General features: G+C 49.2%; 1 protein-coding gene across 1 annotated transcript; it reads left to right on the top strand.

Moving 5' to 3' along the window:
• On the top strand, window positions 1-26,322 carry IGFN1 (immunoglobulin like and fibronectin type III domain containing 1; the record flags this gene model as incomplete). Its single annotated transcript, XM_084220586.1, has 27 exons — window positions 1-19; window positions 494-616; window positions 2,809-2,948; window positions 3,481-3,580; window positions 4,398-4,445; window positions 5,009-5,054; window positions 5,766-5,940; window positions 6,486-6,599; window positions 7,777-7,948; window positions 8,548-8,820; window positions 10,541-11,719; window positions 11,930-12,126; window positions 12,254-12,637; window positions 12,739-12,976; window positions 13,796-14,638; window positions 15,862-15,986; window positions 16,400-16,541; window positions 17,026-17,322; window positions 17,924-18,223; window positions 19,086-19,259; window positions 19,692-19,820; window positions 20,255-20,557; window positions 22,074-22,162; window positions 23,231-23,426; window positions 24,604-24,903; window positions 25,362-25,688; window positions 26,315-26,322. 27 exons carry the CDS (start codon window positions 1-3, stop codon window positions 26,320-26,322), a joined length of 6,441 nt encoding a protein of 2,146 aa, XP_084076712.1.
• Between the last annotated feature and the right edge of the window lie 63 nt (window positions 26,323-26,385).

The raw sequence follows: 26,385 nt of genomic DNA, 5'->3' as shown, positions 1-26,385 counted from the left end.
ATGAGCAGCCATCAGACAGGTGAGAGAACAGACACAGCTCTGGGGAATATTCCCTGGGAACAACCCCAGCTTGCCTCTCTAGCTTGGAGATGGCAGGGACTGACCCACCAGGCTCTGACTTGGCAGTGGGGCTTTTCTCATGGCAGATTTTGTATTTGGGACAAGAACTGATGCAAAGCTCTCCCCGTCCAAACCATGGCTGGAGCTGTGAGCTGAGGTGGTCCTGGATTAGGACTTTGCAGAATTTCCTACGTGGACACAACTTTGCCAAAGCCACCACAACCAAAAGGTGGCTTGACCAAAGCCACCCAGATCTTAATCCCCAAGCCTTGGGACACATTTACAGCCTGTGGCACTGGAATGGGTGGGACCTTTGTGGTCCAAGAGGAGCTGAGCAGGAGCAGTTATTGCTCTGCAGGAGGCAATGCAGATTGAGAGATTCTTTCTGAAAGACAGACATGTAAACTGAATGTATTTTTTCTCGATTTTCTAGTAAAAATCTTCAAGAAATCTTCTATCCCAGGAGTCGTTGTCACTCAGTTTGTGAATGATGTTCCACAAGGATGCAGTACACCTGATTTTGAGAAGAAGCCACTCACTCTGACACTGCAGGAAGGTGAGACTTGATAAACAGGCAGAGCCACAGATCTGGAGGTTTGACTCCATGTCCCACCCACATGAAAAAAAAATATCATGATTAAATCAAGTGAGTTTCTAAAGTGATTAGACACGACCACAAAAAAAAAGTGTTGTGTGGCCAAAGTCTTTGTTACACTGAGGACAATTACATCAGTACTCACAAAGGTCTCCTAAGTTGTCACTATGTGTATGCAAGACCAACATCTGGCTCTTATGTGTACAGCAAACCCAGGGAATTCTGCAGGAGGCTCTCACAGTAAGGATTTTGCAGCAGAAGATTAAGCACATTGAAAATGCTGTTGGTTTTTTTGTTTTCCTGTTGAATGAACTTGTGCTCAGCACTAAAATCAGCTGCTTTTGAAGTAGGATGTGCTGACTGGAGGTGCTGTTTAGGCTATAGCTGTCTTCCAGTGCCTAAAAGGGCTCCAGGAGAGATGGACAAGGGCCTGGAGGGACAGGACAAGGGGAATGGCTTCCCACTGCAAGAGGGCAGGGTTAGGTGGGACTTTGGGAAGCAATTCTTGGCCGTGAGGATGGACAGGCCCTGGCACAGGGTGCCCAGAGCAGCTGTGGCTGCCTCTGGATCCCTGGAAGTGTCCAAGGCCAGGCTGGACGGGGCTTGGAGCAACCTGGGACAGGGGAAGGTGTCCCTGCCCATGGCAGAGGGTGGAGTGAGATGGGCTTTGAGGTCCCTCCTACCCAGGCCATTCCATGGTTCTGTGATGATTCTGTAAGGAACAGGAGGATCTTGCACAGAGCACAGAGCAGGCAGCTGATGAAGCAAGAACTGGAATCAGTGAAGAGCCACCCAGAGGTTTCTCTGCACCTGCAGAGACTTCTTTTGTTTTATTCTTTTTGTTGGTGTGGAGTGGCCTGAGAACATCGTGTAGGTCCTCTTCCCTGCCAGGACTGAACCAGCAGCTTGGATTTTGGTGTTCCACACTCACCTGTGGATTTCCAGGAGCCACTGAAGGAACACAGTGGCCTCTAGTGGAACCTGTCCCTCTTCCTCCTCCTCCACCTGCACGTTTCAGGCACCACTCAAGGCTGCTGGCTGTTTTTGCCTGTGTAAATTTTCCAATTTTCATTTTCAGCAGGTTCTTTGTGCATTCAGGTTGGTCACTGTAATTCTGTGTCTGTGTAGAGGCACCACGAGGGCCTTTAATTCTGTCATCATCACCCCACTGTGTTCAGTGCATGGCTGAGCTGATTCTTCTGGCTGGGTGGTCTGTGACAGATGGCAAGCCTGGGAAAGTGCAGCCAAAGTGGCTAAAATGTAATACAGAGATAACAAACTGCAATCAGACTTCAATAAGAGATAGTACTCAATCTCAAAGGCTGGAAAAGGTCTTCTGACAAGGATCTGTTGGCAAGAACTTGTTCCATCAAATAAGTTTGGTGGTGGTGACTGCAGAAAGGTGTGAGAAATATTGCCAGACTTTCCAGGGAGAATATTTAAAAGTGTTGGTCGCCTGAAGACCAAGAGTATTAAAAAATAAGAGACAGTGATAATTTCTACTCTGAGGTGTTTCCATGGATAGCTCACCTCCATTTCTATTCCCACTCACCCCCACAAGTCACTTCTCTGACTTGTTTCCCAGTGTTCCCTATGGTTTTGGAGCCTGTTGGAGAAGAGGTTTGTACTGGGCAGTGGGAAAGCTGTTGGAGGTTTCTGTGGGGAGCTGCTGGGTACTCAGGCTCCTGGGGAGCAGGGATGAAGGAGAAGAACCCCCTTCTCTTCTCCCTTCCTTGTCTCTTCAAACAGCAGTGCCTGGTGGGTTTGGAGTGGAAGGTGGTGCCAGTTAAAGACTGGAAAAATGGGATTTGATAGAGAATGTGTGTGATGAGAAGGGATCTGGACATTTCATGGGTAAAAAGCAAGTCTGGGTTGAAGTTGCTGTCAGGCTTGTGATTTCAGTGATGTCAGAGATGTCAGCAGCCATGTCTGGCAGGGTAATGCCACATTTTAAAGGCCTTTTATGATTGAATACACACAAAACCTGAATTACTGATGTGCAAAAGAAGATGTTATTTTTGAAGAATGTTTCTTCATAAAATAACAGAAATTAATCACTCTGGGGATCACTATTGATGGGAAAAGGGGCCAGGCCTGAGAGTTCTCATGTTCAAGCCTGTGTTAAATAACTAAATCCTGTTCTCTTTTAAAAGGTAAAGATGCCATTTTCAGAGCTGTGGTCAAAGGTGTCCCAGCTCCTGAGGTGAAATGGTCACGAACACGGAAAGGAATGGATGATCCTGCCAAATATGAAATGTCCTTCAATAGTGCTACAAATGAATTCATTCTGCAGGTAAAGATCAAATATTTCAGAAAGGACTTGTGGAACTGAGAGAAATGGACAAGAAAAACCTGCAGTGGGATGAGGGGAAGCAGAGGGGCAGCTCCAATCTCTGCTCCCTGTGAGCAGTGACAGGACCCCAGGGAAGGGCTGGGGCTGTGCCAGGGCAGGGTCAGGCTGGATCTCAGGAAAGGTTCTTCCCCAGAGGGTGCTGGCACTGCCCAGGCTCCCCAGGGAATGGGCACAGCCCCGAGGCTGCCAGAGCTCCAGGAGTGTCTGGACAATGCTCCCAGGGATGCCCAGGGTGGGAGTGTTGGGAGCGTCCTATCCAGGAGCTGGACTGGACAATCCTGTTGGTCCCTTCAAACTCAGGATATTCCCCAGCTCTGAGATAATACAAAGATAAGCAAACAAAGCTTTTTAGAGCCCTTCTGGGAACAGAATAAGCCTCTGAGGTGCCACTGAGTAGTTGCTTTATGAGAAGCTGAAGGTGAACTGAACCCCAGCCCTTTCTGTGAGCAGTTTCTGTGCTCTCCCTTTGAAGATCAAGAGCCTGGTTCTGGATGACAGTGATTTGTATCGCTGCTGTGCTGTCAATGCCTACGGAGAGGCCTCGTGCTCTGCTGGCCTCAGGATCCTCCAAGGTAGGACTGGCAGCTCTGGGCTCCACAGCCCCCATGGTCCCAGGCAGTGGCTATGCTGATCCCTGGGCTGATGTCCAGGACTTTGTCTGGGTATTCTTGGTGTGAAAGTTTGGTATTCCCCTCATTGAAGACCAGAGGTCTTTTGGTGGCTCCCTCACACTGTGAGTTTTAAGGCAAGGGGGAAGAAAATGGAATTGTGCTCGCTGCACTGGTACACAATCAGACACCCTGGATTTACTGCTGAACTGCCCCAATCCTTTCTTTATGGTGTTGAATGAATCAGCCCTTTGGGAGGGATCCATGCCTCTGCAGCTGTCTCTGCACCTCGTTCCTGCTTCTGTCACAGTCAGTGCAGAGAAATGGGCACTTGGTGGGTCAGATATAACTGATCTTCTTGGAATCCACTTGAGCAGAAGATGGATTATATCTGAAGTGTCCATGTCACCTCTGTGCTTTACAAGTAAGTTTCGAAGGCACCTATCTACAGTTGCCATTTCCACCTTGGCTTCCCACCTCTAAAACAAGATGTTGAGATTTCCTCCCGTTGCTTAGACCATAAAATTGGTAGGGCAAAAATGCTCTCCTCCTCTGTGTGGAGTCTCCAGCAAGCACAGAGTCAATGGCAATACAAATATCACCTTTATAGATGGAGTGTACTGGGAGCAAATGGCAGATTGACAAAGAAATCCAAACTGGGATTCCCTCTTGCACTGGTAACAGACACAGTGGTTTCATGGCTCATTGGTTCACTGCTGTTAATTTAACCTTGTTCATCCTATGGCTTGTTTTCCTTCTGTTTTCTCTTATAAATGATCAGTTGGCTTTAAGAGGAAGGCAAAATATGTTCCTGTTCATGCTGCTGATGGTAAGTTAAAGATCTATATGTGTATTATATGGGGGGGGAGGTGGGGGGGGAGCAAAGAGAAAAATACTCTCTCTGCCACACTATTGCTACCCCAAACTTGTAAAGACTGGAGTAAGAGTGGAGTAGAGAAGGATTAATGAGCTGCTAATGTTCTGTCATCTCTGTCTGCTTGCTCTTTACCTTTTGCTAAAGTGATGATTTTAGACACAGTTTTGGGCTGTTCTAATTAGTGATTGTGGAATCATTAGGAAAGGAAAAAGGGATCTGGGGATGTTAAACACATCTGGATCAAACTTGTTAACATGGCTGAAAATAGTGGATCTCTAGAGGGAAGCCCTTTAGGGAGAGATGAACTTCACTGGCACTCAAAGGATTAGCATGGCAGTGAGAACTGGCTAAGTGTCATGACAGTTTTTTTGCAAAATATGAAAAAAACACCAGAGGAAGAGACCTTAGCACAAAGACCTGTTGTCAGTGGCTATTTTGCATTATCTTCTTTTGGGAGATGTATTTCACAGTGCTGGGTATGTGACTGTTAGTTGCTTCCCCCACTCTTGTAACAGAGCTCAAGAAGACACTCCTGGACTCCAGGAAGATGCTGAGGAAGAGGTAAGGCTCTGGAGTGAGGGCAATGCTCCCACTTCTGGATGTTTCTTGGTGTTAGGGGACAGCTCCAGAGACCTTCAGGGCAACACTTCTTGTGTCCAAAGTTGTGAGACTCCCTGTGGAGAGACAGGCCAGAAGAGCTTGGCACTGCCAGCTGGACTGAGATAAACACAAGATTCCAGCCTCATTTTGAGGGGTCTTTCCTCTGCACCATGAGGCTCTGAAGGGAAGCTGTGTTTCTCTGCTTCCCTGTGTTTAGCTCACGAGTAGCTCCTGTCCAAAGGACAACTCTTCATGCACTGATGGCTCTGGCTGCCAGCCCAGCTGCACTGCCAGGTGCACAGGGCAGAATCCTTCCCTTCCCAGGTGGGAAGCTCTAAGGACTGCCTGGAGTCCTTAGATAATGTTCTCTGTGCTGATAATGATCTCTGTGCAGAACCTGAGCTGTGCAAGGCAGTTACCTGGCCTGGGCCAAACTGTGCCAGACCCTCTGGTGATAATTCAGCAGGGTGGAAGCTGTTCCCTGGCACCATTTAATTTGTAGTACAGATGCAGGAAACCTGCTCTGGAAGAGTCCCAGTCTTTCCTGCCTGCACCTACAGGGCCAAGTGAACTACAGGAATGACAAAGAGAGATGAAAGAGAGTTAGGGAGAGAAAAGCAGGACATCTTGTTGTCCATGAAAATGTCTGAATGGTTCTCCCCTGATTTGCAGGGCTGCAGCACCAAAACCAAAGCCCCTGGACAAAGAAGCTGTGTGGCAGCTCCTGCTGCATGCAGATAGGAGAGATTATGAGAAAATCTGTATGAAATATGGAATTGCTGACTTCCGTGGGATGCTGAGGAAGCTGCAGGAGATGAGGAAGGAAACAGAGAGTGAACAAGACAAGGTAAATAAACTGCAACCACTCATTTTTAACAAATTGCAGCTTCTGAAAACAGGCTATATCTTCCTAGATTGCTTTGGAGATGAAAATTTTGTTGTATAACTGTGACTTATGACAATATTTTAAAGAAGTTCCAGTTCTTTACTCATGCAGGCAAAAATGAATGTTTTGAAGCTCAGTTCACAGATTTTAGGAGATACTGACCACAGGGGTATTCAGTTGTCTCTGATAAGAATTTGGACCCCAAATTAAAAATTAAATGTCCAAGAGTGAAAATTGGCCTTTAAATACAGGGGCATGTAGAGGCCTGGATGGGCAGTGTGGAAGTGACCAGGAGGCAACACATAAAAAATAATTTATGTACAGGAGGAAACTGTGGCAACTTACAGACACTGCAATTCACTATACCAGAACTGTGTCTTACAGATACTTCTACTACATAATGTCAGAGTAGCTCTTTAAAGTAGATTTCACATTAATTCAACAGCTTAAGAACTTTTGTCATGGCAGCTTTATCATTCACTACGTTCTACAACATTTCTTTGCAGTTAATTCACGGTCTCAAAAACTTTGAACACATCAAAGTCAACAAGGAGGGTAATGCTACATTCAGCCTGGAGATGGAGCTGAAAAACAGCAACAGCAACGTTTACCTGCTCAAGGTGAGGGGGATGAGTTGGGCAGCAGCAGCTCAGAGCAGTTCCTCAAGTGTTCTACAGAAAAGGCTTCATCTGCTAGGAGTGGCTGAGAGCAAATAAATGCCTTAAGGTTGTCTGTCTTTTGCAGATTCCCACTTGGTTAGGGAGCAGTGTGTGTGTGGGGTGACCTTTGGTGGTGGACATGCCTGTGGATTTGTAGATCCAAGTACAGAGCATGAAGTCAGTTACTGACATCCTTGTGTCTTCAGGAAATTCATAGAACAGTTGAGTTGGAAGGGACCTTTTAAAGGTCAAGGGACCTTAAAACATTCCATCCCTGCCATGGGCAGGGTCACCTTCCACTAGCCCAGGGTGCTCCAAGCCCTGTCCAACCTGGCCTTGGACACTTCCAGGGATGGAGCAGCCACAGCTTCTCTGGGCATCCTGGGCCAGGGCCTCCCCACCCTCATGGGAAAAGCTACTTATATCTAACCTGATCCTCCTTCAGTTTAAGACCATCACCCCAACAGTGTCTTTCAGGATGCAGAAATTCTGCAGTTTCGTATAAATTTTACTCACTTTCTCAAGTGTGTTATTGCACTATAACTCCCTCTGTGAAAGAAGATCTCAGAGATGTAAAACATTGCCTCTAGATTCATAGTCCCACAGATGGAATCTGCAGGTGCTCAGTGCTGGGTGTGTTTTTCTGAAAGAAAATTTTTAGTCAAATTGTGGTTAGAGGCTTTAATCCAGAGCAAATCAGAATGCCCTGAAGGGGAGGACAGACTAACCATGAATCTGCTGGAACAAATATATGACATGAAGTCAATAAGCCACAATTTGGACAATGCAACCCAAGTGTGCTACAGAAAGTGGTGAACTCTCCTGCTCATCCAGTTATGAGGATGTCTAGAAAAGAAAGTGCTTTGTCTTTGTAGCTGCAAGAACTGTGTATTAATTAAGCTGTGGGTCACCACGAGCTGCTGTTTTGCTGATTTTCAGAGGCTGGTGCCCTGCTCTGTGCAGGATTCACTGCCCAGACAGTGCCTGTGTACTGCCAAGAGCCCCGGGCACTGTGAGGTTACTCATTTATATCAACAAGGAGATTGTAGCACCAACCTGTCCTGATGTGTTTGAAATGCCTGGCACTGGCTGAGCCTTGGTGAGGACACTCCTCCCCTCCCTTTCTCTCCCCTGGCAGGACGGCGAGCGGCTCCGGTACGGGACAGGGGACGAGTACAGGAAGCACTGCCTGCGGAGGGTCGGCAGGAGGTACTACTTCACTGTCAACGACGTGCAGCCCGAGGACGCGGGGCTGTACCAGGTCAGGGTGGAGGACGTCCCTGTCTTCTCAACCGAACTGGATGCGCAAGGTAAGGAATTCAGTTTGATGGATGTGGTGTGCAGCTGTGACAAAAGTTCTTTTTATTTTCTGGAAAGTTGTGTCTAGGAGCAAGTGCAAAGCTCAGTAACTCCTGACCACCACAGAGGATCGGTCTTCTGCTGCCCAGTAAGGGCTCCTTGTCCGGCACAGGTGCAAAAGGAGCAGGAGGGTGATGAAATGCTTTAGGTGCTGCATTTGCAGTCCCAGGGAGCAGGCCAAACCTCGAGTACCAGTCTGGCTGTGGGTGACACTGAGCACACTCCTTAAGTACCCCATATTACAGCTCAGAATACTAACAACAAACTCAATGCAAGTATGGTACTGCAGGAACACATCAGTGACTACAGACTGGAAACACATCAGTGCTATGAGGTACAAATGTCACAGAAGATAATAAAGGCAAAAATCTACTTTTCTGCTTTTCTGCAGAATTGGGCACAGAAGCACATCCGAGTTTTTCCTTTTTCTCAGTAACCTGATGCTCAGATGCATCACAACTTCCCGTTCTTTCCTCCTTCAGCTGTAACAGTTTTCCTTGGAGTGCAGAAGCAGCTGTTTCCTTCCCACAGCTCTCGGTTTCCCCCGCAGCCATCCCGGTGCGGTTCCGGCAGCCGCTCTCCGACGTGCGCTGTGCCGAGGCCGGGGACGCCGAGTTCCAGTGTGTGCTGTGCACGCCCTGCCACCAGCCCCTGTGGCTGCACAAAAGTCACCCTCTCCAGGCCAGTGACAAGCACCAGATCTCTGTGACACCTGATGGCCTGACCCACAAGCTGATTGTCAGGAACGTGGGGCCCTCGGACAGCGGACTGTACACGCTCGACGCGGGACAGGGCTCCTCCAGCGCCTGGCTCCTTGTAGAGTGTGAGTGGTTGGCGGCGGGTTGTTCCCATGGTGTGTTGGCACAAAGCATTCTTCTCACTGCCTGATGGCTCAGGGAGATGTTGCTCTGATAGGAAATGAATTGCTGAGCCTCTAATTCCAAAATTGTGGCTGAGAAAACTGGGGGTGTTCAGTGTGGAGAAGATGAGAGTCCAGAGAGACCTTGGAGCCCTTTCCAGGGCCTAAAGGGGATCCAGGAGAACTGCAGAGGGACTTTGGAAAAGGGATGGAGGGACAGGACAAGGGGGAATGGCTTCCCACTGCCAGAGAGCAGGGTTAGATGGGATATTGAGAAGAAATTCTTGGCTGTGAGGGTGAGGAGGCCCTGGCACAGGCTGCCGGAGAGGTTGTGGCTGCTCCATCCCTGGAAGTGTCTGAGGCCAGGTTGGACAGGGCTTGGAGCACCCTGGGCTAGTGGAAGGTAACCCTGCCCATGGCAGGGGGTAGAATGAGATGAGTCTTAAGGTCCCTTCTCATCCAAACCATTTTGTGATTCCATGATTCTAAATCCTGTTTGGAAAAATGAATGGCTGGTTAGACCCTCTTTCCTCTTCAAATGAGATCAACTTTTCCCCTTTTAATTAGTCCTGACAAATCCTATTGGCATGTTTGCTCTACAGCTATGATGAAGTAGCACATTCTCCATCAGTTATTGGAAGAATGCTCCCTATCCCCCCACATGTTTTTATGTTTTTGAGGAAGCTGTCCCAGTGATCACAGGGCTGCAGGCAGGGGCTCAGGGAGCTTTTGATACTCTCAGTTCTACACTATCAATGCCATTCTTCTTGCTAGATAATATTTTTCATTCCCAATTAGAGTTAAACATGCTGGAAGGAGCTCAGAGGAAGCTGGGAAGGTGGGAACACAGTGCAGGCACATTGACAGTCACCTGGCTTATATTTGTTTGCTTATGAAAGGTGGTTCCTTTGGATCCCTTTGACTCTGCTTTCCTTTGGGATCCTCCTGCAGCAGCAGGAGGGGTCTCTCTCACAAAGACCTCTCCAAAGCAATGTAGGTTTCTGAAATGAAGAAACTTCCTGTGGATTTCAGTGAGTTGTGAGCTGTGATAAATTATATCTGACCTGGAAACCAAAGCAGTGAGTGACCTGCTCTCAGAACAGCCTGAATTTCAGATTAATCCAAAGCTATTCACAGATCTGAAAGTTTTAGTCCTCAGGTTGGGCATCTCTAAACCAGCCATTATCCAGATGTGCAAGCTGCCTCCAGAGCAGTGAAATCTCAGTTCCAGGGTAGGAATTGATGGCTCCTCTGTGCATGGAATATTCTGTAACTCCTCCATAGCTGGAGGGTGAAGGCAGATGGAATTAATGAATCCCACATACAATCTCAGCCCCTTTAAATCAGACCTGCCATGCTGGAAGTTTCTTTTTCTGTTATTTTTGGTTGGTTTGTCTGTTATAATGAGCATGTTTCCATAAAAAACAATGTATTTTAACTAAAAATAATTGTCTTTAACTAACATTTCATTGTCTGAATGTGGCATTGAAAAAATCAGGATTTAAAATTATTTTAAATTTATTTAAATGTACTCTGTGTGTGTGTCCTAAAATGAAATTCAAAAAGTGCTAGCACATTTTCTTTGGTTGTTGATGCAGTGCATGTCCTATTGATTTTCTGTTATTTTGTTCCCCTCTTTTTCTGTATATTGTAAATCTGCTACCATGATAAAATGCAACTTCAGATGCCAAAGGAAAGAGGGGACAGGATGAAGGAGAAAAGATTGCAAGGGAGACATCTGAGTGGCTGAAAGAAACAATGGCAGACAATGAAAGGGCAAGGAAGCTTCGGCGCCAAGAGCAAGCTGCTGCTGCTGAAGATCGTCCTTCCTTTTCCACATCCTCTGGTGGGGAGAAAAGTGGCTGGTACAGAACAGGTCAAGGCAGCAGTCAAGGCAGGGGCCAAGGACACTCCATTGATTCTGGTGATGGAAGCCAAATTTTTTTGGGAAAAGAAGGGCTACGCAAAACCCACATGAATGGAGAGATGGGGTCTGGGCAGTTTTCTGGAGCAGGTCTAGATGGAGACTCAGCAGCCAATGATGGCAGCATCTTTGGACTAAAAGGCTTAGGGGACAAAAGTGGGTTAAGAGCTGTCCATGGCATGGACTCTGTGTCAGGCAGAGCAGGTCCTGGTGGTGCAGGAGGAGGGGCAGGTGAATGGAATTCTGTGCATGGCAAAGGTGAAGGTTTGCTGCCTGCTGGTGACATTGACATGGATGATGGAGAAGGTTTGGGCTCTCAGCATGACAAGGATGGGAATTTAGGTGATGCCAGTTACAGAGCTGGTTTGGAGAGGTTGGGTGGTGGAAGTTCTGTGCCAGATGGGCTTGATCCTGATTCAGCTGGAGTGGGAGCCAGTGTGGGTGGTCTGTTCAGCAGGACTGGTCCAGGAACTGGAGCTGGGGGAAATGCTGCAGGTGCTGGAATGGCAGGTGGAATGAGGTCCCACCTTGGCAAGGATGGGTATGCCACTGTGGGTGATATGAACGGAGCAGGTATAAACAGAGAGGGACAAACAGGGACTCCCTATGGCAAGGATGGCCTGACACCTCATGCCAGTGGTCAGTTAGGGCAGACAGGGAGATCTGGCTCATTGTATGGTCAAGGAGGCCTTCCAGGTGGAGATGGGGCTACACCTGGTAGAGGTGGCCATTCCACAGGAGCAATGGAGGGTTTGTATGGTCCAGATGGTCAGGCACTGGGAGCAGGTGCTGGTGGAGCTGGTGCAGGGGGATTTGGGTCTCCCTACGGAAAGGATGGTCTCCCAGTTGGGGCTGGTTTTGGTAGTGTTGGTGCAGGGGGACTTGGAGCTCCCTATGGGAAAGATGGTCTTCCAATTGGAGCAGGTGCTGGTGGGGCTGGTAGTGCAGGGGGACTTGGAGTTCCCTATGGGAAGGATGGTCTCCCAGCTGGGGCTGGTGGTGCTGGTGCAGGAGGATTTGGAGAGGCTTTGTATGGTCCAGATGGTCGGCCACTTGGAGCAGGTGCTGGTGCTGGTGCAGGGGGATTTGGAGTTCCCTATGGAAAGGATGGTCTCCCAGTTGGAGCAGGTGTTGGTGGGGTTGGTGTAGCTGGTGGAGGGGGATTTGGAACTCCCTATGGGAAGGATGGTCTCCCAGCTGGAGCAGCTGCTGGTGGGGTTGGTGTAGCTGGTGGAGGGGGATTTGGAACTCCCTATGGGAAGGATGGTCTCCCAGCTGGAGCAGGTGCTGGTGGTGCAGGAGGATTTGGGGAGGCTTTGTATGATGGTCGGCCACTTGGAGCAGGTGTTGGTGCTGGTGGTGGTGCTGGTGCTGGTGCAGGGGGATTTGGATCTCCCTATGGGAAGGATGGTCTCCCAGCTGGAGCTGTTGGAGCTGGTGTAGGAGGACTTGGAGAGGCTTTGTATGGTCCAGATGGTCAGCCACTTGGAGCAGGTGTTGGTGGTGCTGGTGCAGGGGGATTTGGAATTCCCTATGGAAAGGATGGTCTCCCGGTTGGAGCTGGTGTTGGTGGATCTGGTGGGACAGGGGGACTTGTTTCTCCATATGGAAAGGATGGTCTCCCAGCTGGAGCTGGTTTTGGTGGCGTTGGTGCAGGGGGATTTGGAGGTCCCTATGGAAAGGATGGTCTCCCAGCTGGAGCTGATGGAGCTGGTGCAGGAGAGGCTTTGTATGGTCCAGATGGTCGGCCACTTGGAGCAGGTGTTGGTGGTGCTGGTTCTGCAAGTGCCAGGGGAATTGGGGTTCCCTATGGGAAGGATGGTCTCCCAGTTGGAGCAGGTGCTGGTGGGGCTGGTGGTACAGGGGGAGTTGGGGGTCTCTATGGAAAGGATGGTCTCCCAGTTGGAGCTGGTTTTGGTGGTGTTGGTGCAGGGGGACCTGGAGCTCTTTATGGGAAGGATGGTCTCCCAGTTGGAGCTGGTTTTGGTGGTGTTGGTGCAGGGGGACCTGGAGCTCTTTATGGGAAGGATGGTCTCCCAGTTGGAGCAGGTGCTGGTGTTAGTGGTGCAGGAGGATTTGGGGGTTCCTATGGAAAGGATGGTCTCCCAGTTGGAGCAGGTGCTGGTGGAGCTGGTGCAGGGGGAGTTGGGTCTCCCTACGGAAAGGATGGTCTCCCAGCTGGAGCTGATGGAGCTGGTGCAGGAGGACTTGGAGAAGCTTTGTATGGTCCAGATGGTCAGCCACTTGGAGCAGGTGTTGGTGGTGCTGGTTCTGCAAGTGCCAGGGGAATTGGGGTTCCCTATGGAAAGGATGGTCTCCCAGTTGGAGCAGGTGCTGGTGGGGCTGGTGGTACAGGGGGAGTTGGGGGTCCCTATGGAAAGGATGGTCTGCCACTTGGAGCTGGTGTTAGTGGTGCAGGGGGAGTTGGGGGTCCCTATGGGAAGGATGGTCTCCCAGTTGGAGCAGGTGCTGGTGTTGGGGGTCCCTATGGGAAGGATGGTCTCCCAGCTGGAGCAGGTGCTGGTGTTGGGGGTCCTTATGGGAAGGATGGTCTCCCAGTTGGAGCAGGTGCTGGTGGGGCTGGTGCAGGGGGTGTTGGGGGTCCCTGTGGGAAGGATGGTCTCCCAGCTGGAGCAGGTGCTGGTATTGGTGGTGAAGGGGGTGCTGGGGGTCCCTATGGAAAGGATGGTCTCCCAGTTGGAGCAAGTGCTGGTGGGGCTGGTGCAGGGGGTGTTGGGGGTCCCTGTGGAAAGGATGGTCTCCCAGTTGGAGCAGGTGCTGGTGTTGGGGGTCCCTATGGGAAGGATGGTCTCCCAGTTGGAGCAGGTGCTGATGTTGGGGGTGCAGGGGGTGTTGGGGGTCCCTATGGGAAGGATGGTCTCCCAGCTGGAGCAGGTGCTGGTGTTGGGGGTCCCTATGGGAAGGATGGTCTCCCAGTTGGAGCAGGTGCTGGTGTTGGTGGTGCAGGGGGTGTTGGGGGTCCCTATGGAAAGGATGGTCTCCCAGTTGGAGCAGGTGCTGGTGGGGCTGGTGCAGGGGGTGTTGGGGGTCCCTATGGGAAGGATGGTCTCCCAGTTGGAGCAGGTGCTGGTGGGGCTGGTGCAGGGGGTGTTGGGGGTCCCTATGGGAAGGATGGTCTCCCAGCTGGGGCTGTGGCAGGAGCTGCTCATTTTCCTCTTGGAGGTGAGGAAGCGATGGGATTCGGCCGTGGCATGGATGCCGCACTGAACAGAGCTCCAGGATATGTAGGTGGAGCAGGAGGAGAGGGTTTTTCCAGGGAAGGCTCTGCCCTGTGGGGTGCGGGGTCTCCCTATGGTGAGGACAGAGGGTCAGCTGTAGCCACAGCTGGTGCAGGTGGAGTTGGGAGGTTGGGAGGGGATGAATGGGATTCAGTCCGTGGTAAAGGAGGTGTGGGAGCTGCTGGTGGACCAGGATGGGAATATGGGCTGGACGCACATGTTGGCGGATCTTTGAGAGGTGAAACTGGAAAGGGCATTGCCAGTGATGTCAGAGGGCCAGGGAACAAAGGTTCAGCTGGTGACAGAGGGTCCCTGTCAGGTCCAGGAGGAGCCAGGGGAGAGGGCAGAGATTTCAGACAGTTAGGCTCCCTTTATGACACAAATTCTGCCTTTGGAGAGGCGGGGAGTAAATCCCGTGACAGATCTGTTGATGGGAGTAGTTCAGGTGGGTTTGGTCAAGGTCCACTGAGTTATGGCCAGATGTCAGGTCCTTTTGGTGGACCTCCTTCAGCAAACCAGAAAAACCAGGAACCTGACCTGGATCTTAAAGCAAATGATTCCCTGAACAACACCGAAAGCACAGCACAAAAGAAACGGAGTGTCCTGGATGATCTCAAAGGTACGTGGTTAACTGGTGACTCCTGGTCTTTGCATTTTGATACTCACATTCCTAATCCTTCAAAGAAATTGGATGTTATGGTTTAGATAAACACAACTCTATAGAAATTTGGTTGTCCCGTGATCTGTTCCTAATTCTCCCACTGACTGGCTGTTTGATCTTACACAGTGTGCTCTGATCAAACTGCCTTAAAGGTCTAAATTATTTTCTTTGTCTAAATGATCTAAACCATGTCTCATCTCTTAATTTGTGTTTCACATATCATGGAACAGACCAGTTCACAAACATACCAGTTCCCATAAAGTTTCAAAGAATATCATCATGTTTCTTTGATACTGTTGCAATTCAAAACTGAAGCTTTCACTTTATTTTTCAAACACCTACTGTAAAGAACTGTGTTTTCCAAGTTCTGGGAGCAATTCTGTGCCTGCGTATATGGGATTATATAATGTAAAGAGCTCTTTTCTCTTGTATCTTCAGGAATGATAAGGTGTTGCATAGAGTAAGAGGGGAGTAATGTGTTTGCAGCCATTTGAGTAAGACCTGTGGCTCCACCAACAAGATGATGATGTGAAAATTATAGGAATTAGAAATTTCAAGTGTATAATCAAAGGGGAATATTGACCTAATGGGATGGTTAACAAGTTCGGAATTATCATTGCTAAACCATAAATATAAACAAGGAAGTAAAATCATCAAAATTGGGGTGCAGGGGGAAGGAGTGGGGTATATGTTATAGAGGAGATTATGATGGTAATGGAGAAGAACTTGGGAAGAGAAAGAGGAATACAGGAGTAGAGAACAGTGTGCCTGGGGCTGTTTAGGGGGATGTGTCGGGCAGCTCCATGTGTGGTCAGTGCAGAGGAAGAGGAGGATGAAGCAGTATATCCACACCCTGGAGCAGCCTGTTTTTTCCACTGGCTGTAGAGGGAGCCAAGATGATTAGCATAGACATAAAGTAGCAAATCCACAGCTGCATAATGTGATTTGTGGTGAATCCATTGCCCATGAGGTGGATGTTGGGATATAGTTGATGATGGGATGGTCCTCAAGGCACTGAGTGTACCCAGCTGGCCCACAGTGAGGTGGCACAAAACCCTCTCCTAACCAGAGGACATTTGTTTTAAAAAGCTCTTTTCACCTCACGTGCACATGCATTTTCAGCTCTAGGTGTCTCTCTGTAGCACACACTTAGCTCCTTTCCCTTCCTTTGTGCTGTTCAGTCCCACGCTGTTACCTCAACAAGCAGCTGGCGACCGTGCGAGTGCTGAAGGGGGAGCCAGCTGAGCTGTCCTGCACTGTCAGCAAGGACAACGTGACAGGAACCTGGTTTAAGGATGGCCTCAAGGTGGGTTCCTTGAGCTTGCTCTGCTCTCTGGCTCTACTTCCTAAGGGTGGTGTCAAGGTGTCCTTCCCCCTGACAGTCACCTGCAGTCTGAGTGGCACCCTGGAAGGGTTCCCAGAATCCCAGAGTGGTTTGGGTTGGAAGGGACCTTACGGATCATCCAGTCCCACCCCTGCCCTGGGCAGAGATACCTTCCACTAGACCCAAGCCCCATCCAACCTGGCCTTGGACACTTCCAGGGATGGGGCAGCCACAGCTTCTCTGGGCAACAGAATACCAGAATATTGTCATTAAAAATGCATGACATTCATAAGTCTTTTCAACTGCATTTTAAATTGTAGTCTGTCCAGTTTTAGTTTGGATTGCATTTTTTCCTTTTTTTTAAATAGGATAGGTCTCTGTCTTTTACTTTGTAGTTAACAAGCATGGATGGAGTCGTCTTTGAAAAGAAAGGTCTTGTCCACAAACTGATCATCAACAAGGCTGAAGATATTCATGCTGGGAAATACAGGTTTGAAGGTGGAGATGTAAAAACTGAAGCTTCAATTTTTGTTGAAGGTGAGTCTAGTCAAACCACTAAGGCAGCATGAGATGGGCTTTAAATGTAACATATTTACACAGAGACATGTTACTGGTTATTGAGATAATAAATAAAGATATAAAGATATAAAGATGTAAAGAATTACAAGATAAATGGGAAATGGTTTTTGTACAGGTTGGTTCATTTTGCATTTGTAAATCTAACTAGGGACCCTTCTGCCAGTGACTCAAATATTTTTCGGGTGCACAAAACCCTTTACCAGACTTTTCATTCTTATGTTTAGTGTGTTGCCTAGGAGAAATTTTCTCTAGTAAAAGGACAAGGTGATACCACAAAATTTTGTGATGATTATCCTGTAGCAAAGTACAACTAAAGGTTCAGACCCAAGGGTTGTGAGCTTCTAAGCATTGCTGGCAGCACCATGAGGGGATCCCTTCCCTCCAAGGTGAGCCTTATCCTCCTTGAATTGTGGTTTTTAACGACCTTGTATCACCTGCTTAGATCCTCCCCAGGTGGACAAAGTTCTCCTCAAGAACTTGACCAGTGTCCCCACAGTGGCCAAGGCTGGGGAGGGGGTGAAGCTGCGGATCCCGTTCGAGGGTCGGGGGCCCATCAGGGCGGCGTGGCTGAAGGACAGGATGGAGCTGGGGGATGACGCCAGGATCCGTGTGGACAAGACAGACACCTGCACCACGCTGTCCATCGCCAGCTGCGACAGGAGGGACTGTGGGGATTACAAAGTCAGGCTCAAGAATGACAGTGGTGTCCTGGAGATCAACTTAAAGCTCATGGTGATAGGTAAGATCCTATAACATTCACTGTGGCTTTCACTGTAAAGGTCAGGCAGGGAATCCATTGACACTGGCGACAACCTTATCTGGAGTGACTGGGTATTTTGAGAGGAACAAGACTCTGTACATTGCCCCAAAATCAAGGTACAAGGAAAGATTGCTGAACATGCTTCATACCCTTTAGTACAAGGGAAAACAAACCTAGTTTGAGTTTTGAATGTTCAGACGCTGTGGGAGATGTGACTGTAACCAACATGCAAATCTGAAATAGGATATCAAGGTCCAATTCAGCCGTCCCATAAATGTCTGGGCTCCTTTGGGAGACCAGAAATGATGTTTTGCCTTTATTAGCAAGCTGAACTGGTGCAATGCTTATGAGAACTTATTGACCCAGGGAGAGCAAGGGCCTGGCTTTCCCTCTTCTCCATCAAAAGTTAGAAGAGTGCAAGTTTGGAAGAGGCAATTCACATGCCCAGCTCTCATCCTACAACTGTGCCTGCATTTCATCAGGAACTGTCTCCCAGCTGGTGAGCAAGGGACAGTGTCTGCTCCAAACCCAGGAGCAGGTCTGGGTCTGGAGCCAGCTGTGTCTCTGTTCATCTTTCCAGACAAGCCACAGCCTCCAGCAGGACCCATCAAAATTGTCGAAAGCTCCGCCAACAACATCACGATCCAGTGGAAGCCCCCAAAGGATGATGGGGGCAAACCAGTGCAAAGGTACCTTGTGGAGAGGCAGCAGGTGGGCAGGAATGACTGGGAGACTATGGGAGAAACCCCCAGGAGCTGCACCAGCTTCACCACAAGCAAAGTGGAGGAAGAGATGAGCTACTACTTCAGGGTGAGGGCTGTGAATGCCGAGGGAGTGAGCGATGCGCTGGAGTCAGGGGAAGTGAAAGCTGCTGGTAAAGGTGAGGAGAACTTCTCATAATTCAAATTGGGAAATTCATTATCAAAGCTGACATCAGAGGAAACTCACTGCACTGTGGATGTTGCTACAGATCTCAACTTCAGTCTTCACACAAAGCTGTGGAGGTTGCCCAGCAAGAGCAGCAGTTTGTTGTAGGCTCTGCTGATGCTGAGTGAGATGTAATTATTCCTTGGTCATGCTCCATTTTGGATTGGGAAGGAAGTTTCATGGGGGAAATGTAAAACGCATCAAGATCAAAGGAAATTTTTCTCAGTGTGACTGCAAAGGGAACATGTGAGGCCTTTTCTTAACTCTACAGGCAAAAGAACTTATATGTGCAGCCCTTCTCAGCATGACCACTCCACTCCCCCAATCTCCAAACAACTGAATATTGGTTTTGTCCTTCAAGAAGTTTAAATACTAGAACAGGTTTTCCATGAGCACAAATGCAGTACTAGAGAGAGCAATTTTCAGTTCTAATTATCTTCTTTCTCCATTCTCATTCCCGTGATTCTGTACCTTGAACACTTCAGCAAAGAAAATCCGTTTTGTTGCCAGTTTCTGTTGTTGAAAGCAAAAATGATGCTGACTGTTCATATGTAGCACTGATATACCCCACTGGCAGAGGAATTGTCAGTCCTGATGACAGCAGGTCTTTTGTGAAATCCAAACTCAGGAACAGTGTCCCTGCTGGATCCAGTTTGTGTGGGGAACAGGATCCACAGCGTCAGGTCTCAGCCAGGTTTTCAAAGCACATCCATAGGAATACCTGGGGGAATCTGGAAGAAGAAACTACACACAGCACCATTTTATCTTGCAATAAAAACATACCTGCTAATAATAAAGCCTTCATCTCTTCGTAGGTTCCCCTGGTGCCCCAGATCCCCCCGAGATCATCAGTGCCAGCAGGGACACCATCACCATATCCTGGAAAGCTCCTTGTAAAACCGGCACTTCCCAAATTATGGGATACATTATTCAGAAACGCAAGAAGGGCACTGTGACCTGGCTGCCAGTCACCAACGGGCCTGTCAAAGGTGGGTATTCTGACTCCTGGAACAGCCTGGTGCATTTGAAAAGGCAAAATGTCAGCTGGGTTTAGGAGCTGCTTAGGATCTTATACCTTTCACATCAAGGTGCTGATGAGTGACCTTGGAGGTCTTTGCCAACTAAGGGATTCTGGGATTCTGTGTTTCAAGGGCTGTTTGATTTTGAAAGGAATACAATGAACACATCCCAGAATATCACATGCACTTGGCTAGGAAATGGCAGGGGAATCAGTGACAGCTTTTATGGCTCCTGTGAGTTTTTCAGTCCATAATTCTGCCTGAAGTAAGGCACAGCTTTGTTGTGTCATCTTTCCCGATGGGGAACAGTTCTCCTCTCCTCTCCTCTCCTCTCCTCTCCTCTCCTCTCCTCTCCTCTCCTCTCCTCTCCTCTCCTCTCCTCTCCTCTCCTCTCCTCTCCAGACAAGAAACTGAAGGTGACCAGCCTCAAGAAGGGCGTGCAGTATGAGTTCCGCGTGGCAGCTGTCAATGCTGCTGGCACAGGACAGCACAGTGACCCCTCAGAGCCTGCCTTTGCCCGGGACCCCACCAGTAAGTGCCCTGCCCTGCCCTGTGCTCTGCTTTCAGGGTGTTTGCGGAGAGATGTTCCTACATCCTCTGTAAAAGTGTGTGGAGACAAGGAACAGTAATTGGGGAATGTTTCATGGCTGAGAATCAGCTGGAAGAAGGAATGGAGGGATTTCCTCTAGGATGTCCAAGTCAAGATTTGGCAGATCCCAGTGTGGGGAAATGTGCAGCGTGGAGGAACACTCAGGAGGGGCCACGGAATGTTTTGGAATGTGGATTTACTGCAGGGCTGGTAGGAGCAAGGACCCAGATCCAGCTCTGAAGAACTGGGATGAGGTGGGGCAAGACAACACGGTGGAAATCAAGTGTACTGCAAGAATGTTGGGGAATCTCTGGCAGTGACTGAAGAGGGAAGAGAAATCTTAGAAAGAGAGTTTAAATACAATTTCTCCATTCAGAATCTCCAGGCCAAGTGCGGGACCTTAAAGTGAGCAGCAGTGACAGCACCAGCGTCACCTTGACATGGAACAAACCTGAGGTACAAGACGGGAATGATGTGAAAGGCTACGAGGTGGAGATGAGGCCCTGTAACAGCCTCAGCTGGACCAAGTGCTTCACCCTCCCTGCCGAGAGCACCTCGTGCAGGGTGCAGGGCCTGCAGGCCCGGGAGAAGCTGTTCCTGCGCGTCAGGGCCCTCGGCGACGGCGGCCCCGGGGAGGCTGCGGAGCTCGAGGCGTGTGCTGGAGCTGCTGCTGCCCTGGGTGAGTCAGGGGCCCGGCGCTCTGTCCCGGGAACGGGGCAATCTCCCCGGGGCTCTGTCCCGGGAACGGGGGTCTCTCTCCCCGGGGCTCTGTCCCGGGAACGGGGCACTTTCTCCCCGGGGCTCTGTCCCGGGAATGGGGCTCTCTCTCCCCGGGGCACTCTCCTCAGGGCTCTCTCCCGGGAATGGGGCTCTCTCTCCCCGGGGCTCTCTCTCCCCGGGGCTCTCTCTCTCCGGGGCTCTGTCCCGGGAACAGGGGTCTCTCTCCCCGGGGCACTCTCCTCAGGGCTCTGTCCCGGAACGGGGCTCTCTCCGGGAGGGGAGCAGGAGCGGCCGGGCTGTGGCACACCGGTGCAGCTGCCCCCAGGCCCAGCCTGGCGCAGGGCAGCTGCTCCTGCTCGCCTCGGGGTTATCTGCTCACCTCAACAGGGCAGTCTCGGTATGAACTGATATCAGAAATGCCGTGCACAGTGCTCAGCTCATTTAGAGACTGCTTTGGATAAAACAACTCTCAGAACTCCATTTTCCCCTTGGACTTATGTTCTGCCCGCTGTGCAAGGCCACACCACAGTCGCCAGACAGAACCCTGCTTGCACTCTTCCAAGGGAAAAACCGACTTTCCACTCAATTTTTAGACAATCTTCTGAAATGAAAAATTTTATTTCATTCTCTTAAATCGCATTTTTAAATTATGTTTTTGGATACTTTATTTTACTTTTTAATCGTTTAGTTTGAAAGTTTTCACAATTTTCACTTTTTCATCTTTATTTACAATCTGCAGCTCTGTTTTTTTTTCCCAGCTCTTTGGGAGCATGGCAGAATTACAGATGTAAGAGATAATTCTCTGAGGGGTTCATCTTCCTTAACTTGGATCCTAAGTGAAAATATCTACTTTGTCATATGCCTGGAGACTTCATTTATCAATAAAAAACCTAAAATAAATAAAATCAAATAAATCAATCTAAAGCAGGTGTTCAGTTCTACACTGGAAACACTAAATACAATTTGCTATTACTGTATTTGGGATGCTTAGATAAGTACTAATTGGTGTAGTATATTGATGAAAAGAGAAAAGAAAATATTTTAAATACTAAAAAATACTATTTTAGATAAACTCTGGCAGCTTTCCTGTGGATATTCTGTGCTCTGTACTGCATATATGAGTGTCCATTGGAATTTCCTTTTTCCAGACACCATTTAAACATAAAAGATGATCCTTGTGATGGAAAAAGTGTGGCAAAGAGCCAATTTCTCTGAGACTGATACATCACATGAAAACAGAGATTGTTTTTAATGTATTTTTACAAAATTTTCCCTTGTTTAGTCTTGGTGATAAATAAATAGTAATGAAATTTGAGATGCGTACGATCTGGAACTGAACCAGGGAGATTTTTCCCACTGTGAGTCCCTCACCAGCCTAATTCAGCTGGGAGAGGCACCAGGGGGTGGAAAACTGTAATTGTCATCAGTGACTGCACCAACATCCGCCTTTGGGGAGTAATCTTTGTCTCTTCCAGTCTCTCCCAGGTTCCTGATAGATGACACAGTGAAAAGCTTCCTGCTTATAAAAGCAGGGGATCCCATCCGGGTGAAGATTGCCTTTGAGGTGGGTATTCAGGGCTTTGAAGGAATTCCCTGCCTGGTTTTATAGCAGACAGGAAAACTGAGCCACTGTTTTTATGTCATGGAATTTTGTTTACAAGTCACTGGGCAAATAGTTTGGCCTGCCTGTGCTGTGTAGACTTTCAGGCTGAGGAAAACACAAGCCAGAATCGAGCTGTCAGTCTTGGCATTGGTGTTATATGGCATTGTGATCATTCCTTAACCTCTGCAGATGAGGCTTAGTGCTGTCCACCTAGCCTTATCAATGTTATCATCATCTGGTACTGCTCTGTCAGACTTCCCAAATCAGTGATTTCCCTGTGACTCCCTCAGAAGGCCTTGGGGCACCATTTCCAGCAACACCTTCACTGGGCTTGTCTCACCAAGCAGCAGCACTTGAGCTCTGGCAGGCACTGAGAGAAATCTCAGTGCTTTCGAGTGAGCTTGGAACAACACAGGCTTCTCCTCATGGGAAGTGTGGTCAGGCTTTGGAAGGGGCCGCCCAGGGAGGTTTGGAGTCCCCATCCCTGGAGGTGTCCAAGGAACACCTTTTGTGTAAAAAGTGTAAAAGGGCTTTTAAGGTGGGGATGGGGCATGGGTTGGACTCAATCCTCTTGGAGAGACATAAATAATTCCATGATCCTATGAAGTCTGGGATACCAGAGGAGGGTGATGAAGTGTATGTATTTGCTGGCCTTTCTCCTAATCTCTGGGAGAAGAGATGGCACAATGGAAATAAATACTTTGAGCATGTTTTTTCCTTCCAAAACCAACAGATCTTTTTTTAAAAGCAGAAAATACTGTCTCCTGAAGTTCTGTCCTTGATCTGGCATAGCTTGTTTGACATAGTTCAAAAGAATACTACTGCAATTACATCCTTAAAGGACAAAAAGGAAAAACAATTTGTAAAGAAACTGTAGAACAGATCGGGGCTCTCAGATCCATCGTGGATCTGCATTTCTAAACATTACTATGCTGTGGAGGTGCATATTTGGGGTAAGATAATGAAACTAAAGATACAGGACACAGTCTGGAGGTGAAACAAGTGGCTGTGATTCGTTGTTCTTTGCAGGGATCTCCTGAGCCGGTGGTGACGTGGCTAAAGGACGGGCTCCCCCTTCCCAGCCGGGCTGCCGTGAGCACCGAGGAGGGAAGCAGCCGGCTGCTGCTCAGGGCAGCCGAGCTCGGGGACAGCGGCACCTACACTGTGGAGCTTGGGGATGGGCTGGGCAAAAGGGAAACCTTCAGCTTCCAGGTTCAAATTACAGGTAACTCACTGCCATCCATGCAAATGTACCAGCAACTCCCAGCCAGTCCAGGCTGAGAAGGGACTGAGAGCAGCCCTGGAGAAGGACTTGGGGCTGCTGGTGGGTGAGAGCTGGACGTGCCCTGGGCTGATCTCCCAGCATGGGCAGCAGGGGAGGGGAGGATTCTGCCCCTTGCCCCCTCAGGTGGCACCCCACCTGCAGAGCTGCCTCCAGCCCTCGGGGCTCCCAGCAACAGAAGGATGCTGAGCTGCTGGAGCAATTCCAGGGAAGGCCATGGAGATGCTCAGAGGGCTGGAGTCCCTTTGCTCTGGAGCCAGGCTAGGAGAGCTGGGGGTGTTCACCTGGAGAAGAGAAGGCTCTGGGAAGATCTTAGAGCCCCTTCCAGTGCCTAAAGGGGCTCCAAGGGAACTGGAGAGGGACCTGGGACAAGAGCCTGGAGGGACGGGACAAGGGGAATGGCTTTTCACTGCCAGAGGGCAGAGATAGATGGGATATGGGGAAGGAGCTCCTCCCTGTGAGGGTGGTATAGGTTGCCCAGAGAAGCTGTGGCTGCCCCTGGATCTGTGGAAGTGATCAAGGCCAGGTAGGGCAGGGCTTGGAGCAACCTGGGACAGTGGAAGGTGTCCCTGCCCATGGCAGGAGGTGGGAGTGGATGGGCTTTTAAGTCCCTTCCCACCCAAACCAGTCTGGGATTCCATGATTTACTGTGAGTAGGCAGAAGGCCACAAACTGAGTTTGGCAGGGTGAGCTCTCTTGCAGTTTGTCTATGCAGGCAAAGGGAGAACCAGGGTACAGAGATTGTCTCTATGAGATTGTCTAGGCACTTTATGATCTCATTTGTTTGCAGGACAGAGCAATCCACTTACTAAAACTATCCTTCCAGAGTGAATGAGGGAGGTCAGCACAGGCTGTAGGACATTGGTCACAGCTCTCCCAGCTCTGACCCCAGGAGGAGAAGCAGCTCAGCTGTACCTTCCTCCTCTCAGCCAGTGCAGATGTTGTGCAGCAGCAGCTCAGTCCGTATCAAATGCAGCTGTGTGCCTGGAGAAGGAATGGCATTTTGTCCCTTCCAGATACCAGCATGGTCACTGAGCCCCAGACATGGAACAGACTCCAGGATTTTAGGGTTCTGTGCCATGTCCCTACAGCTGTGACATTGTGTGCCCTCCCCTGGCAGATGTGCCTCAGCCCCCTGGAGCCATCCGGCTGGAGGAGAATGTCCCCAACACAGTGACAGTGACCTGGGAGCCCTCAGCCTCTGAGCAGTGGGAGAAGAACCTGCATTACACTGTCCTGAAACGGGAATCCCAGAAGGGCCTGTGGCATGTGCTGGGGGACCTGATCTACAACAACAGGTTCACCTTCACCAGGGTGGTCCCAGGCAGGGATTATTACTTCAGGGTTGTGGCAAAAAATGACCTGGGAGCCAGTGAACCATCAGAGACTGTGCAGCCCTGGAGGATCTGGAAAAAAAAGGGTAAAACATTTTCAAGTATTTCTCTGTGTTGTGTTTTGTTTCTTTCATTGCTTCTAACACCCCAGCCTCAAATGGATCTCTCCTCCTGGGAATATTCTGTGGCCCAGAACAGGAATGCACAGAGATGCCCTGAGGAATTCCAGCTGGGCAGGGAAGGTTTATCCTTTCTGCAGGGGCATTGTGCAGACAGACCCTTCAATCCCAGCCATTATGACATGCAATTTGCCCCAAAATGAATTCCCAGCAAAATCTAAGGCTTTAGTATTGTAGAAACCAAAGTTTCTGACTTTGAAGTTAAATGTTGGGTAATTCTGAGGAGCAGCAGAGGTTACAATCCATAGGTACAGGGGATCTCTGGTAATTGGCAGAATTCCAGACACTGCACAAACAAACCCCTGCAAACCCTGCAGCGCTGGGAGCAGTATCTTAGTGTGTGTTTGGTGCTTTATTTTTCACAGCTGAATTTCGAGTGAAAGCACAGAAATACAGGGGAGTTAACCAGAACCAGCCCCCGAGGTTCCTGGTGCCGCTGAAGTGCCACGTGGTGGTGACAGGCAGCGAGTGTCACATGAGCTGTGCTGTTGGAGGCCACCCCCCACCAAAAATCACATGGTACAAGGACAGCAGAGACCTTTCCAGAGATCCCAACTACTTCTGCACCAACGACTTCGGTGTGTGCTCCCTGGTGGTGCTGGGGGTCACCAAGCAGGACGAGGGGGAGTACATGGTGGAAGCCAGCAATGAAGTGGGCCGTGCCTTCAGCAAAGCCTTCCTTGCCATCAAAGGTAACTCTGCAGTGCTGCTTCCCTGGCAGATCCAGGGGTGTCACTGCTGCCCAGGGCCTCAGAAATGGTCCCCGGCCAGCTCCACCTGCTGACAAAGCAATGGTACATTTGGGCTGTTTAACTGAATTCCTGATCATGGTACTTGTGAAGTACCAAACAGAACCAGAGATAAAAAGGCAGATGGGAAATACCACTTGATTTCTACACGACCCAGAGGCTTTGGCTGAGCTTGAGCAAATTTTTTAGAAGGAGCAATCCCATCTTCATTAGGTAAGATAATATCAAGGTTAGACTTTTCTCGAGTGCAGGAGCTGCAGAATAAAGACCATGGCAAATGTGCCAGGTGAGGGGAGCATTGAGAGAACAGCTGATGTTTGGCCAAAGCCAACACAAAGGGAAAAAAAGAGGGACATGGTCAGAGGCATGGGATCCTCGTGGGTGGAAGGGCAGTGGGATTGGCTGGGGATAGACTCTTGGATATACTTAGGGGTAAATATTGTTGGTGACTGTACCCAGTGAAATATCCTTTACTTGGAGTCAAATATTTTTCTTTAAATGCAAAATACGTTGCTGGTATTACAGGAGTGGCAAAATGGGTCAGTTAAACCCCTGTCATCCTCTTGCAGACTCTTAGGCCCTGTAATATTTCAGCTCCCCTTCCCAGGGAGAGTTTCAGACTATTTCTGATCTTCCTCAC

The sequence above is a fragment of the Fringilla coelebs genome, assembly GCF_963513975.1.
Source record: "Fringilla coelebs genome assembly, chromosome: 23".
NCBI lineage: Eukaryota > Metazoa > Chordata > Aves > Passeriformes > Fringillidae > Fringilla > Fringilla coelebs.
Note: the sequence above shows the minus strand (reverse complement) of the source record. Positions and strands in the feature narration are given on the sequence as shown.